This window comes from Rhinoderma darwinii, chromosome 1, assembly GCF_050947455.1.
Source record: "Rhinoderma darwinii isolate aRhiDar2 chromosome 1, aRhiDar2.hap1, whole genome shotgun sequence".
NCBI lineage: Eukaryota > Metazoa > Chordata > Amphibia > Anura > Rhinodermatidae > Rhinoderma > Rhinoderma darwinii.
Genome location: NC_134687.1, coordinates 309,187,632 through 309,204,139, shown reverse-complemented (window position 1 = coordinate 309,204,139; position 16,508 = coordinate 309,187,632). Strand labels below are relative to the sequence as shown.

The window sequence follows — 16,508 nt, the reverse complement described above, 5'->3', positions numbered from 1 at the left end:
ACAATGCTTCTGGGAAAATGTTCTATAATATTCATTCTTTTTAGTATGTCCCCCAGATCAAGTCAGTCTTCTCCCCAACACTATGGGTTGCACAGGGATTCCCATTTTTACAGGCCTGTGGTAGTATGGTGTGAACATACACCAGGAGGAGGAACCATTTTTACTTGTTGCCATAGGCCCCCTACTATATATGACTTTTATAGAGTTGCAGCTTGTTTTACACAAATTTGTGCACCTCACAAGACTGAAAGCGCCTGACAGCCCGTAATCTAGTAACACTGAAACCTTTATACAAGAGGCAGGGGCCATATCTGTTATAACCTGAGTGCGTAAGGAAGTTACACGCTGTACTGAGCATGAACAGCACGCAGCTGGTATCGTGCAGCACACGCAGTCATGGAGAATAACGACATCGTGACTACTACGCGCTCCACATGCTGCGTTTCTATAAACTACAATTCCCACAAGTCAATGCGCCGTGCGTCCTGACGTGAAATTGCAAAGGCGCTTGCGCGGAAGCTGGAGGTGACCGGCAGCATGGCGGTGTGGGGAGCTCTTGGCAGGTGAGAGAAGGACATGCACCGCTGTGGGGGTATTATTGTCGCAATGTAATCGGTTGCTTTACGGGCGTTGTGTGCTTTGACCTGCAATATCCTGCAGAACTGATGCGTGATCGTCCAGGCCGGAGTTTATCACGAGAGTGGGCCATTGACTTTGTGTTATGATGATATGTGGGGGTTCCCTGGTGTGAGGGGTGATCATGGAGACTGGCTATAGTGAGGAGGTGAGCTGGTTGGGTTACTTATGTCGTGTCCAATATGGCTGCCTTCTCTGTACATACCAACCAGTCATGGGGTGAAATTTGGCGCAATCCCACCCACATCTGATGCCCCAAGATTACCTGAATGCTATAGGCTATTCCTGTTTGTTGTCCTGTTGAAGATAGATCTACGGACATTGTTGGCTTGTCTTGTAGGGCATTCTGGTACATGTGGTTTTGTATAATTCTCTTGTAATCTTTGGGGTCTGTCTTTTCTTATCTGCTGGCTGATAGCAGGGTTGAAATAACTGGGTCTGTGTGCTGTCATTCGTTTCAATGGGGCTATAAAGACATATTGCGTGAAACTCCCTGCGTGTCTTAGATTGGTGCGTTTTTACGCACCTTGTACTCCATTGTAGTTCACGTGTGCGTCAAACACGGACAGCACACTAATGATATCCATGTGCTGTCTGTGTTCCACGCATCAGTTACTAAAAAAAAGAAGTGCTTGCACGAATGTGAAAATGCATGGCGCGCGCAGAGCACACTGGTGGCGCGCGGGCATGAACTGCTGGAAATATGCGGCGTTTTTTTATGTGAGCAAATCGGACACGCTCGTCTGAATGCAGCCTTAGACCGTGTAGGGGCATGCGCTAGTCTTAAGAATGGTAATTTCCAATTGTCTATTTAAAGTGCAGCTAAGCATTTGACTAACTTCTGACATGTCATAGTGACATGTCGGAAGTTTGGATTGGTGGGGGTCTGAGCACTGAGACCCCCACCAATCGCTAGAACGAAGCAGCTGAAGCATTCGTGTGAGCGCTCAGCTGCTTCGTTTCTGTTCGGCTTTTTCCGGAAAGCCGATGTATCGGAGTACAGACTCATAGACTTTCTATTTCCTCCGATACATTGATTTCCGTAAAAAGCCGAACAGACACGAAGCAGCTGAGCGCTCACTCGAACGGTTCAGCTGCTTCGTTCTAGCGATTGGTGGGGGTCTCAGTGCTCGGACCCCCACCAATCCAAACTTCTGACATGTCACTATGACATGTCAGAAGTTTGTCAACCGTTTAGCTACACTTTAACCATTTCCAGGAGGAATGGCACAATGCAGAGTTCTATGAATAGTTGCTTTATGATTGGGGAATACAAGTATTTATTAAAACTGTTATTTGAGGAAAGGTGAGGTTATCCTGTTTGGCTTTGACTGCCCTAATGGGGTGTTTAATAAGTGACTTGTCACGTCTTCTGACATTTCTTTTTCAGTAAATATGTGTATTCCCCAAGAAATAACAATTCTGGAACATATTTACTTAGAACTCTGTTGCGCCGTTCCTCTGTTATTCTTCTGGAAATGTATGAATATGTTAACAAAAGGTTGCTACCGTTCCCCTTGTCAAAGAGGTGTGTCCTTACAGTCTCACTCTATCAGCACTAATTGGACATTGTCAGAGTATAGGGACACCCCCCGCCCCCAACTGGTAACACCCAATTGTCAATTTTATTCATAAAATTCAAGGAACGGCACAACGCAGAATTCTGTTAACAAAAAAAAAATAATGCTCCAGAATTGGTTCATGGGGAACACAAGTTTTAACTAAATAGACAAGACCCCTTTAAGAGGTTGAAAACGTCAACTTTTAAAGAATGCTTCATTTACTGTTCTATTGACTGTTTCTTCAGATTGTACCTTTATGCTCAATTATGGTGACTGTTACTTGGTATTTATTAATAAGCTTCTTCTCTATTAAAGGTTTATGTTGCTTAAGCCTTCAGCACCCGCTTTATGTGCACAGTATAGGACGTTGTCAAGTTTGTTCCGGAGTTTCAATCAGACAGAAATCCCTTCTTCAAGATGCGGGATCCTTTCCCAGACTTTGCCTTCAAACTGGAGCTTCCTTCCTGTCCGAACAAAGAAGAGGGGCATGGAATACCAGCCTAAATTTCTGAAGCGCCAGAGAACTCATGGATGGATAAAACGCATAAGCACAAGAGGTGGCATAGAAGTGATCCTTCGCAGGATGTTAAAAGGAAGGAAATCATTGACTGTCTGAACAGGGACAATACAAATTCTGATTATTCACCAGTCACAGTTGTGACTTTTCTTTCTAAAATACAGCGTTTTGTGTTGTCCCTATGTGATTATATTTACTATTATTGATGCCAGCTTTGTCTGATGAAATGGAGGTATTGCACTAGTTAATTTGAAGTAAAGCTGTTTGTGATCGAACAACATTGTGGGTTTCTTCTTTTTTGGAAGCATCATGGAGGCTCTTATCAGATTTCTGGAAACAGTGACCGTGGCATCAAAGCCGTTAGAAATAGGGGGAACCCCCACCTCTGTTGCTTCAACTGTCGTCCTGTAAAGCGATCGTGGGGTGCCGATGGTTGTCATGGCAGCCTGAGGGCCCCCAGGTCTGCCATCTAGGTTCTACTGTAAGGCTTGGTTCCCACAGGTCGGATAAACTGTGTAAAAGTTTGCAGCGTATCCGACCTGGAGCACTCGGCAAACTCCGCCTGAAAAACCGCAACAGATTGTAGTTCTTCCAACTGAATTTCTGCTGAGGAAACGTCGAAAAATAATAATAATAAAAAAACATACTTACCTCAGGTTGTAGGTATGGCGACACATCCCTCCGTTGTCCCTACAGTCCAGCAAAATAGTTTTGACACTGCAGCCCATGTGACCGTTGCAGCCTGTGATTGGCTGCAGCAGTCACTTATGGTGAAACATCCCAGGAGGCCGGGCTGCAATCAGTACAGTGGATTGCATCGATTATAGCTGGGGGTAAGTATAAGCTTTTCTTTATAACCATTTCTTGACCAGAAGCTTTACTCCCCTTTCCTGACCAGGCCCATTTTCAAGTTTTAGCCATGTGCCAATTGAAAAGCAAATTGTTCTATTAATCTTCCAACTAGGACTGGGCGATTAATTGAATTAATTCACCCTCGAGGCCTTTGACGATTCTGTTTTTTACCAGAAAGGTTACATTTTTTTTTTTTGGTGGCGCTGCAGGAGGAAGCTCTGCCTCATCACTGCCTGGACCACTCCATTCTGTCTCCGCTGTTCTGTACTGAACAAAATGATGCAGGACGGAACGGCAGTTCCGTGGGTGAAGCAGAGACTCCTCTTATTTAGCCACACCTCCCTGTAGATTGCATTCCCCCCCCCCCCCTCTTGCAGATTGTGTCACCCCTATATGGGGGCCCTGTCACTATCTACGGGGACATTGTGGCACTATATACCTGGGCACTGTGGTGTTTTCAGGGGATTGGGACAAAGGAGATCCATTTGGACACTGATGCAAAATGGACAAGAGATTCTGACAATTGATCAGTTTTTAATGGCCATTTTCTTTCACTGTCGTGTGACTGCAGCCTAAATGACTCATGACAGGAGTTCACATGTACCGTGATCGGGCCTGGTTAATCTCGCCCCAGTGTGCCCACTTGGCGCAAGCTCCCGGCCCTGCTGTAATTTACACTGCTCTCGCCTGCAATGTCGGAGGCCAGCTGAGGGGGATGTTCGTGCACGCAGCGCATCATTGATTATAGATTCTGTTAACCTGTTCCTGCCGGGGAACATAGGAGTTATAATCAATTCGATATACATTTTTCCCAATAGTATTTGAAGGGGTTAAAAGTTGTGCAGTTACGTACAATTATAGTAATGTATGTTAAAAGCGTATTTATATAAAGAAAATAATTTATTAAATGATCTCTTGGTATGTTTTCAGTTTAACAGTAATAAGAATCGACATTCAAATTGAAAATCACCCATAGGGTTGAAAAAAATAAAAATCTAGATATTGCTTTTTGTCAAAATCGCCCAGCCCTACTTCCAACCTACATGTATTTTGGTCTTTTTTTTTTTCCCAGAACATATTGGGCTTCCATATTGTGTAAAAAAAGAAGTTTAACTCTTTGGCAGGGAAAAAAAAAGTGAACGCCTTTTTTTTTTTTTTTTTTTTTTCCCCCTTACATCTGATGCAAGCCACTGGATAAACACAGCTGAACACATATAAAGCCGACTTCAGCGATTCCAAAGGTGTGCATTACCTACACACTGGGCGTAAGTCGGAGCGTACAATAAATGGTGCGCAAATTGGCTTTTGGAGAGATTTTTCCAAAGCATGTTTGCAGATACCATACGAGCATTACAGATGTTCTGAAGTGCCCTAACATGGTCAACACCCCAAAAATGACCCTTTAGGGAATTAAACCCCCCCCCCAAGATATTAATTTAATGACTACGCAAAGGTGCAGTGTAAAATGTCTGCAGCATGTGGATGAGATTTATAAAATCTCATCTACTTGCCTTGTAAAGTAATCCGCTGCGGACTTTACCTGCACAAATCCGCAGGTAAAATCTGCAGTGAATCCGCCACATGTAAAATGACCCTAAGGCTGGAGCTACGTGGTGAATTTGGTCGCGACACAGGTCGCGCAGCCAAACATCGCTATGTCCCATAGCCTATACCACAAGTAATGAAAGTAATGTGGTCGTGTTGTGACCTGCAAGTAATTTCTTGCAACTGTCGTGTCACGGCAACGTGCGTGTCGTGACATGACCACGATGACTTTCATTACTTGCATTGTAGGCTAAGGGACATGGCAAACTCTTTGGGCGTGTGACCTGTGTCTCGGCCAAAGTCGTCGTGTATCTTCTCCCTATCTGGTAGCCTGCCAGCATTTTCACCCCACAGGTTTTTTGCTAAATTCGTTGGAATTCGGCAGTAGAAATGGAAAAATACTTTTTTCCAATAAAACTTGGCATTTTTATTTTCACAAGGAGAAAAAGCTCACAAAACTTTGTAAAGCAATTTCTCCAGAGCATGGCAATGGTTTTCGGGTGCAAGTCCCTGAGGGTACAGAGTACAGTGGAAACCCCCAAGAAGTGACCATTTTGAAAACTACACCCCTCAAGGCATTTATCATTTGCCTGGACATATGACAGGGCTCAGACGTGAAAGATCACCATGCACATTTGAGGCCTATTTAGGTGATTTTCACATCATTGGCCCACAATTGCAGGGCTGAGGTCAAATAGTGAAGAAAAACCCAGAGAAGTGATGCCATTTTGGAAACTACACCCCTTAAGGCATTTTAAGGGGTGTAGTGAGCATTTTGACACCACTGGTGTTTTATTAAAAATTAGCTCACATGGATAGTGCAAAGTGAAATTTTTTTTTTCTTCCACAGATATGTAATTTTAGTGCCCAATGTGTGGTCCTCAGCTTGTGCCACTATGAAAAGACAGCTCTCTAAGTGTATGTCCACACGACCATAAACGCCCTGAAATACAGCTAAAAATACGGAGGCTGACCGCCTCCGAACATCTGCCATTGATTTCAATGAGAAACTGTTTCGTTCCCACGGGGCTTTTTGTTACGCAGCCGTTGGTAAAAACGGTGCATGTCCCCTCTTGAGCCGTTTTTCATTCTCCATATAAAAACATCTGTAAAAAACAGCTGAAAATCAGAGGCTGTTTTCCCTTTTACAGCAGTTTTTAGTTTAGCGTGTGAACATACCCTAATTATTATGCTGTTTCCTGGCTTTACGTCACCCTAAGGCTATGTTCACACACTTAACAAAAAACGGCTGAAAATACGGAGCGGTTTTCAAGGGAAAACAGCGGCTGAAAATCAGGAGTTTTTTAAGCAACTAGCGTTTTATGCGGTGTTTTTTTACGGCCGCTTTTGGAGTTGTTTTGTGACATGCACTTTTTACGGGATCTTATGCGCCGTTATTTGAAAATGAGGCGCAAAAAAAGCCTCACTGGAACAGAACGCTGTATTTCCCATTGAAATCAATGGGCAGATGTTTGTAGGTGTTCTGCTTTCGAGTTTTCGGGACGTTTACGGGCTGAAAATAGATTGTGTGAATATACCCTTTGGGTATGTGCGCACAAACTCAAACGGCTGAAAATTACCGAGCTGTTGGTGGTATGGCAGCTGGCCAACAGGGCGCAGGTCAGTCTACAGTTCGTATAAGGTACCTGTGGCAACTCGGACAGTAGCAAGGCAGGCTAGGCTGGGACTAGGCAGCGGGTAGACGTCAGACGTGGAGCAGCAGGACAGCATCGCACTTAACCAGGATAGCACGGGAACACTGGAACTGGAAAACACTAGGAAACCATTTGCTTAGACAAACTAGGATATGACAAACAACGCTCAGGCAAGGTCAGAAGGGCAGAGGCCTTCTTATAATCCAGGAAATCATGCGAGTTGAGAATTGTTTTCATGGTCACGATGAATAAGATGCTGTAATTTTGCTATATATATTTAACATGCTGCGACATGTAAATGATGCATCTACTCTTTCTGAAAAAATTAATAAAAATGATTGAACAGAGAATTGTTTTCATGTGCGCGCACTGGACCTTTAAGACCGGGCACGAGGGTGCACGCACACCCTACGGGACACAGCGGAAGTGAGCGCTGGCGTCTCCTAGGAAGGAGAAGGGGACCAGCGCTCACAGATCTATGGCTGTGGGCGCCGGGAGGTAAGTAAACCGGACGGCCCGCGGCCATGGACGCTACAGTATGCGTGAGATTTCTTAAAATCTCATTCGCTTTGCTGCTACTGTAAATGCTGCAGAATTTCCACACAGAATTTTGTTGTGGAAATTCAGCAGCATTTACATTACTTGGGAACCCAGCCTTAAGCCATGCCAAAGGGCTTAATAGGAGCCAGTAAATATCACAATATACTGCAATACATTAGTATTGCTGTCTGTTTTACTAATGGTTTAACAAGCACTTGATTCCCCTAGAGGGAGTAAAAAAATATATAGTATTTAGTCATGTACAAAAAATATTAGATGTAAAAAAAAAAAAAAAAAACCTTTTCCAATTTTTCCCCTAAAGTAATGTAAGGTCAAAAAAAAACATAATTGGTATCGCCATGTACATGAAAGTAAACACCGTAAGTTAAATTAAAAAAAAAAGAATTGCTGTCTTAGCTTCCAAAAAAATATTTATTAAAAAGTTCCACTCCGCTCAATTGACGGAAGTTATGGGTCTCCGAATATAGCGACTCGAAAGAAATAATTTTTTTTTAAAAATAGTTTTTTTTTTGTAAACATAGTATATCATAAAGAATAAACTATAAATTTGATATCACTGTAATCGTATTGACCCGCAGAATAACTGTAAAAACTGAAAACCAAGAAACAATGGAAGAATTGTTGTGTTTTTGTATTCCACCCCCTCAAAGATTTTTTTTTACATTTTTCCAATACATTTTATAGTACAATAGATGGTGCCGTCTAGCAAAACTCATGACAGCAGGATCCACCTGTTATCGATCACGTCTAAGTTATGAACTTAGATGTGATCGGTAACCGCTTGGTCCTGCGTGTCATAGACACGCAGGACCCGATGTCACTGAACCCGTAAAAGTAACTTTTAATAAAAAGTAATTAGAAAGTTGCTCAAAGCACACTGATATATATATATATATATATATATATATATATAAATTTAAAAAAAAAAAAAAAGATTTTAAAGGTGTACATAGCCTTTAGGGCAGGGGTCTCAAACTCGACCGGTTAAGTGGCCGCATATAGAAAAAAATGGGAAGTTGACAGGCAGCATTGCTTTCAAATTTGATACAATACAAGATTATTGTTAATCAATTAGTTATTTGAACTACTACAATAATACTACATTACTATAATAATAGTGCTAATTTTAAAATTTGAGAGAATTCTCCACGTGTTTATTTCAACAATCCAGTTTAAGTGTCGCTAAATGCAGTCCGCCGTGCCCTCTGTGGATGCTGCCGCCGTGCCCTCTGTGGATGCTGCCGCCGTGCCCTCTGTGGATGCTGCCGCCGTGCCCTCTGTGGATGCTGCCGCCGTGCCCTCTGTGGATGCTGCCGCCGTGCCCTCTGTGGATGCTGCCGCCGTGCCCTCTGTGGATGCTGCAACACACCCCTAGATAATGCTACGGTGTCCTCGGTCGATGCTGCCACGGTGTCCTCGGTAGATGCTGCCACGGTGTCCTCGGTAGATGCTGCCACGGTGCCCTCGGCAGATGCTGCCACGGTGCCCTCGGCAGATGCTGCCACAGTGATGTCAGGGGCTTGCCTAGAGCTGGAGTCCCGGAGCAGAGCCGCTTCTAGCAATCTGCCTGGGATTCCAGCTCTGCTCCTGACATCACTGTCCAAATATGGACATGGATGTCAGGGGTAACCCCAGAGCTGGAGTCCCGGGCAGAGCACTAGTAGTCTCTTCCTGGGACTCCTGCTCTGGGAAAGCCCCTGACATCATTGTCGATGTATGGACAGCGATGTCAGAGGCTTCCCCAGAGTCCCAGAGCAGAGCCTATACTAGCGCTCTCCCTGGGACTCCGGCTCTGGGGAAGCCCCAGACATCGTGTGTCCAAACATGGACAGCGATGTCAGGGAATTCCACAGAGTCCCGGAGCAGAGCCTGTACTAGCAATCTGCCCGGGACTCCGCTCTGGGGAAGACCCTGTCACACTGTCCATATATGGACAGCGATGTCAGGGAATTCCAAAGAGTCCCGGAGCAGAGCCGATACTAGCGCTCTGCCCGGGACTCCGCTCTGGGGAAGACCCTGACACACTGTCCATATATGGACAGCGACGTCAGGGAATTCCACAGAGTCCCGGAGCAGACCCTGTACTAGCGCACTGCACGGAATTCCGGCTCTGGGGAAGCCCCAGACATCGTGTGTCCAAACATCGACAACGATGTCAGCGAATTCCACAGAGTCCCGGAGCAGAGCCTGTACTAGTGCTCTGCACGGGACTCCGCTCTGGGGAAGCCCCAGACATCGATGTTCATATGTGGACAGCGATGTCAGGGAATTCCAGAGTCTCGGAGCGTGCTTGAGACCCCTGCCTTTAGGGTATGTTCACACGGGCTATTTTCAGCCGTTTTTCGGGCCGTAAACGTCCCAAAATACGGCTGAAAAATCTGAAGCAGAACGCCTACAAACATCTGCCCATTGATTTCAATGGGAAATACGGCATTCTGTTCCGACAGGGTGTTTGTTTACGTAAAAAGTGCATGTCACTTCTTGAGCCGTTTTTGGAGAGCCATTTTTCATTGACTCAATAGAAAAACAGCTCCAAAAACGGCCATAAAAAATGCGAGTTTGATTAAAAAACGGCTGAAAATCAGAGGCTGTTTTCCCTTGAAAACAGCTCTGTATTTTCAGACGTTTTTTTGTTAAAGCGTAACTAAACGTACGATCAACTTTTTATTTTCTAGCAGCATGTGTAATATAAATATATTTTGTAATATACTTTATTAATGAATTTGGGCTCCTTTTTGTGTTATATGTGTTTTAAATGGCCACTGTGACACTTTTTGATGTTTATTTGTTAGGCCCTGTTCACACGGAGTATTTTGACGAGTTTTTGGGCGCGGAAACCGCTCCGCAAAACTCATCAAAAACCGGCCGAAAATGCCTCCCGAGAAAGAAGGGACATGCCCTATCTTCGCGCGTTTACGCCTCTGACCTCCTATTGACATCAATGGGAGGCAGAGAAAGCGTATTTCGCAGAGTTTTTTGCTCGTAGCACTTAATGGCCGCGAGCGAAAAACGCAGTGAAAATCGCGGCAAACGACGTGCAGGAAGGACAAAATCTGCCTCAAAATCCCAAACAGTATTTTGAGGCAGAATTTTCCTCCTGCAAAAAACTCAGTGTGAACATAGCCTTAAAGTGCTGTTTGAAGTATGGAAAATATTTAAATAATTATTCTTACTGCCAATCAGTGCAGTGCAAATAGTACAGTCTGCACAGCCCCATATCTTTCCTCGGCAGCCAGTCTAATTTGCGGCGTCACTCTCTGCAATTACATTCAGGCCAGTCCAGGACGGATCGCGCTTAGCGCTGTTTTGAAGCGGCACGTCCTGGGCTGGTTTCTTTGCTCTACCTGCTGTATTGTAGTGGTCTGCCTGTGCTGGCTTGATGCAAGTGGTGGATTAATATGATCTTAGGCCCTGGGCTGTGCATAAGTTATGGGCCCACACCCTACACATAAGTCTCACCTACATGTCAAAGTACATCACATGCCACTCTGCAGACTGTCTCTTAGGCCTCATTTACACGAGCGTAATATACGCGCGTGCTTTTCACGCGTGTCGTACGCACCTATATTACTCTATGGGGCAGTGCAGACCATGCGTGAATTTTGCGCAGCGCGAGTGCGTTGCGTAAAACTCACGACATGTTCTATAATCGTGCGTTTTTCGCGCATCACGCACCCATTGAAGTCAATGGGTGCGTGAAAACCACGCATGCCGCACGGAAGCACTTCCGTGCGAACTGCGTGATTCGCCCAAGAGCTGTCAAAAGGATGAATGTAAACAGAAAAGCACCACGTGCTTTTCTGTTTACAAACATCCAAACGGAGTGTCAAATTAGAGATGAGCGAACCGAACTTCACCGGGTTCGGCCGAACTCGTTTTGACCGAACCCGCCAAAAATTTTTCCGGTACGCGACGTCAGGAGACAGTCACTGTCCACGGTGCTGAAAGAGTTAAACTGGTTCAGCACCCTGGACAGTGACTTCCGATCACAATATACATGAACGTGTAAAAAAAAAAAGAAGTTCTGACTTACCGCTAACTCCCGGCTTCTTCCTCCAGTCTGACCTCCCGGGATGACAATTCAGTCCAAGTGACAGCTGCAGCCAATCACAGGCTGCAGCGGTCACATGGACTGCCGCGTCATCCAGGGAGGTGGGGCCGGATGACAAGAGAGGGACGCGTCACCAAGGCAACAGCCGGGAGACCGGACTGGAGGAAGCAGGAAGTTCTTGGTAAGTATGAACGTCTTTTTTTTTTATTCACAGGTTAGTGTATATTGTGATCGGAATTCACTGTCGAGGGTGCTGAAAGAGTTACTGCCGATCAGCCGCGCATCATACACTGATGACACACGGAGCTGTCAAGTGCCTTTTGCGCACGCCAAACGCTGCGTTTTTGGGCGTGCGCAAAACGTACACGCTCGTGTAAATGAGGCCTTAGCCTGATCATCTGCTGCCACACTCACACTTCCCCACAGCCCCCACCACAATAATTTACATAGATTGTAAGACCAACATTACAAATAATACCCCCATACTGTTACTGAATAATACCCCATACAGTTACTGAATAATACCCCCATACTGTTACTGAATAATACCCCCATACTGTTACTGAATAATACCCCCATACTGTTACTGAATAATATCCCCATACAGTTACTGAATAATACCCCCATACTGTTACTGAACAATACCCCCATACTGTTACTGAACAATACCCCCATACTGTTACTGAACAATACCCCCATACTGTTACTGAACAATACCCCCATACTGTTACTGAACACTACCCCCATACTGTTACTGAACACTACCCCCATACTGTTACTGAACACTACCCCCATACTGTTACTGAACACTACCCCCATACTGTTACTGAACACTACCCCCATACTGTTACTGAACACTACCCCCATACTGTTACTGAACACTACCCCCATACTGTTACTGAACACTACCCCCATACTGTTACTGAACACTACCCCCATACTGTTACTGAACACTACCCCCATACTGTTACTGAACACTACCCCCATACTGTTACTGAACACTACCCCCATACTGTTACTGAACACTACCCCCATACTGTTACTGAACACTACCCCCATACTGTTACTGAACACTACCCCCATACTGTTACTGAACACTACCCCCATACTGTTACTGAACACTACCCCCATACTGTTACTGAACACTACCCCCATACTGTTACTGAACACTACCCCCATACTGTTACTGAACACTACCCCCATACGGTTACTGAACACTACCCCCATACGGTTACTGAACACTACCCCCATACGGTTACTGAACACTACCCCCATACGGTTACTGAACACTACCCCCATACGGTTACTGAACACTACCCCCATACGGTTACTGAACACTACCCCCATACGGTTACTGAACACTACCCCCATACGGTTACTGAACACTACCCCCATACGGTTACTGAACACTACCCCCATACGGTTACTGAACACTACCCCCATACGGTTACTGAATAAAACTACCAAACCATGATCACATATTACTACAACATAGTGTCAGAAAAAACCCACCATACTGCTAGTGAATAAATCACACTATATATAGACCAATATTACCACCATATAGTGACCTTATAGAGGTGGATGCCAGTTATACACAAGATATCTGCAGACCATATAAGTGATTACAGTATAGTTATATCGAGTGACTATTGTGGCAAATTTAAGTTTTTTACATTTTTATACTGCTTTTTTTTTGTAGGTTCCGCTGGAGCGTTTGGACTACGTCGTAGATTCATTGGACTACTCCGATGATCTACTTTAAAAAAAATATAAAATGGTGAAAGAGGGTTGCATGGGGGAGTTTAGATTTCAATAAAAGTTTTTCTTATGTCTGTTTTTTTTAATACTTTATTATGGCCGTAGTAATGGCTGCTGTCTGATTGAGAGCGTCCATTACTAAGAAGGGGCTTAGTGATAGCCAGTAAAAAGGCTATCACTAACCCCTATTATTACCCCTTTCTCATTGCCGCGAGGGGAGTACGATCCAGTACCCGACCATCTGAAGCGACGGTAAGGCAGCAGGGCGGCCACAGGCTGGTTTTACCAGGCTGGGAAGGGATAAAAAAACGTGGTCCTTCCCACCCTGGTGATGCTAGGCTGCAGCTGCTGTATTGTACATGTCTTTTAAAAAAAAAAAAATAATAGAAAAAAAATTACGTGAGATCCCCTCCATTTTTCATAACCAGCCAGATACAATAAAGCAGCAGCAGCCTAGCATTACCAGGGTGGGAAGGGCCATGGTTTTTGGCCATTCCGAGCCTGATGGTACCAGCCTGCAGCCACGCCAGTACCCGCCCTTCTCTTCAGACGGTCGAGTGCTGGATCGTACCCAGCTCTTCCCGGTACTCCTGGTGGCGGTGGGTACCGGGGTAATGATAGGGGTTAGTGCTAGCCTTATTACTGGCTAACACTAAGCCCCTTCTTAGTAATGGACGCTCTCAATCAGACAGCAGCCATTACTAAGGCGATAATGAAGTATTAAAAAACAAAGACATAAAGAAATTTATTTTATTGAAATGACAACTCTTCCACACAATCCACTTTAACCATTTTATTAAAAAAAAAGAAATAAAGCTTAAATCAGCGAAGTAGTCCAACAAATCTAAGACGTAGTCCAAATGGTCCAGCGGAACCTGCAAAACAAAAATGAGCAGTATGAAAAATAAAAATAAAGTTGGCTGCCCCCACAGACATACAAACATATGAATAAATAGCTACCTTCGGAAACATATTAAAATAATTAGAAAAATTAGGCCCATAAAATAAAACATATCAAATAAAAAAAATAAAAATTAGAACACCTTTCTTTTAAAGAGAACCTTTCACCTCCCCATACATGTGCAGCTGAGTGCAGCATGTAATGGGGAGGGCTGCACAATCTCTGAGGCACTTTAGATTTTTTTCCTAGCCTCCTTCGTTATTTAAATATCAGTGCTGTAATATTTGGCGACCTATATTTAAATAACCCCATGAACTGTCAATGGGGAGGTAATTGGCGTGTAACATTGCTGTGACACTGTCCAATCAGCTACGATCAGCGTTACAAGAGCTGGAGAGAGAGCGCGTGCGCGCAGCTCCGCCACCACTAAGGAACACAAGAGGAGAAAAAGAGTGTGAATTCTTCTTCTTCTGTTCCATGGCATCGGAGCTGTGCGCGCACACACGCTCTCACTCTTTAGCTCTCGGCAGAGAAGGACGACGACAAGACTGATCTCTCACCTGAGATCACAGTCTTGTACTTGCCTGCCGAGAACTGAAGAGTGAGAGCGTGTGCACGCGCACATGATCTCCTCTCTCCAGCTCTTGCTGTTGACATTGTCCGTAGCGGATTGGGCAGTGTCACAGCGATGTTACACGTCCCCTTGCCAATTACCGCCCCATTGGCAGTTCATGGGGTTATTTAAATATCGGGTGCCAAATATTACAGCACCGATATCAAAGTGAGGAAAGAGGGTAGGAAAAAAAATATAAAGTGCCCCAGAGTTTGTGCAGCCCTCCCCATTACATGCTGCACTCAAATGCAAATCTGTGGGCAGGTGAAAGATTCTCTTTAAAGTGTAACAACTTTTTAAAAAACTTTTGACACTAGTCAGTCGCTAAAACGAAGCAGCAGAAGTGCTCGGGTGAGCGGTGTGCCGCTTCAATTCTGTTTGGCTTTCCTTGGAGCAGTGTACGGGCTCAATAGAAAGTCTAGGAGTACGTACACCGGTCACTCGGCTGAAAGTCGATCATAAATGAAGCGGCACAGCGCTCACCCGAGCACTTCTGCTGCTTCGTTTTCGCGATCTGTGGGGGCCTCAGTGCTCGGTCCCCCACCGATGAAAATTTCGGACATGTCACTATGATATATAAAGATATCTATTAATGCGATTGGTGCAAGTTTAAATTAATTTTTATTGAAAATGATTTGCACTTTTTGAGATACAGCTGCTTTGTATCCTGTATACAGAGCAACTGCATATAGCGCTGAGACCTGAATCCATTAGGTCGCCTATTACCGATCACATCTAAGTTATGAACTTAGATGTGATCGGTAACAGCTCGATCCTGCAGGACTCGCTGACACTGAATCAGTCAGTCCCGCTGACCTGACGGATACAGGATACAGCGCTATATACATTATATAATATATTTATTTTAATTAGCGGGGGCAGGTTTATGGGGAAGGATTAGGGCCTGTTCACATCAGCGTTGGCTTTCCGTTCCGTGGGAGGTTTCAGTCGGGTGAACCCCGCAACGGAAAGTCAAACTGAAACCACAGCTTCCGTTTCAGTCACCATTGAAATCAATGGTGACAGAAACATTGCAAAATGGTTTCCGTTCGTCACCATTCCGGCAGGTTTCCGTTTTTGTGACGGAATCAATAGTGCAGTCGACTGCGCTAATGGTGACAGAAACGGAAGCTGTGGTTTCAGTTTGACTTTCCGTTGCGGGGTTACCTCCGACGGAACCCCAGAACGGAAAGCCAACGCGGATGTGAACAAGCCCTAAGGCTTCTTTCACACTAGCATTAATATACGTTTACCGCTCTTCCGTCAGAGGAAGAGAGGATCGATACGTTAAACGGAAAGCTGCTTTCCGTTTGTCTCCGTTCGCTAAGTTTCCGTTTTTTTTAAAGGAAACAAAAGTGCAGTCTGCAGAACTTTTATTTCCGTTCAAAAGAACGGAAACCTAGCGAACGGAGACAAACGGAAAGCAACTGATACAAAAGAATTACCATTGAAAGCAATGGTAATTCTAATGGAGCCGTTGCTTTCCGTTTAACGTATCAATCCTCTCTTCCTCTGACGGAAGAGAGGTAAACGTATATTAATGCTAGTGTGAACAAAGCCCAATACAAGTAAGATATTAATATTTAAAAAAAAAAAAAAGACCCCAGCTGGGCTTTGAACCAGCAACCTTCCATATCCTGACCACTACACTATAGAAGCCATCATAGTCATACCCTGTGAAACTGTAGTAGTTGAGGGTGTATTCAATAACGACAAGCACTATCAGTCTATCCTGTCTGTCTGCTGCGTGTGGGTGGTGACTGGTCAGAGACTCACAGTCAGACTGGCGGCCGCTGCTGTCGCATGCAGTGTGCACTGGGAGTGACTGTGAGACTCACCAGTCAGCCCCGCTTG

General features: G+C 44.7%; 1 protein-coding gene across 1 annotated transcript; it reads left to right on the top strand.

Annotated features, from left to right (window-relative positions):
• The first annotated feature begins 458 nt into the window (after positions 1-458).
• Positions 459-2,993, top strand: MRPL34 (mitochondrial ribosomal protein L34). Its single transcript, XM_075851241.1, has 2 exons — positions 459-563; positions 2,514-2,993. The coding sequence occupies exons 1-2, from the start codon at positions 538-540 to the stop codon at positions 2,812-2,814; spliced, it is 327 nt and encodes a 108-aa protein (XP_075707356.1). The 5' UTR covers positions 459-537; the 3' UTR covers positions 2,815-2,993.
• Positions 2,994-16,508: the final 13,515 nt, after the last annotated feature.

Excerpts from the sequence above, each read along its gene's own strand:
- MRPL34 (XM_075851241.1), top strand. The coding sequence starts at position 538 with ATGGCGGTGTGGGGAGCTCTTGGCAG. Across the intron at positions 564-2,513 it reads GTGTGGGGAGCTCTTGGCAG|GTTTATGTTGCTTAAGCCTT; the intron begins GTGAGAGAAGGA and ends TCTCTATTAAAG.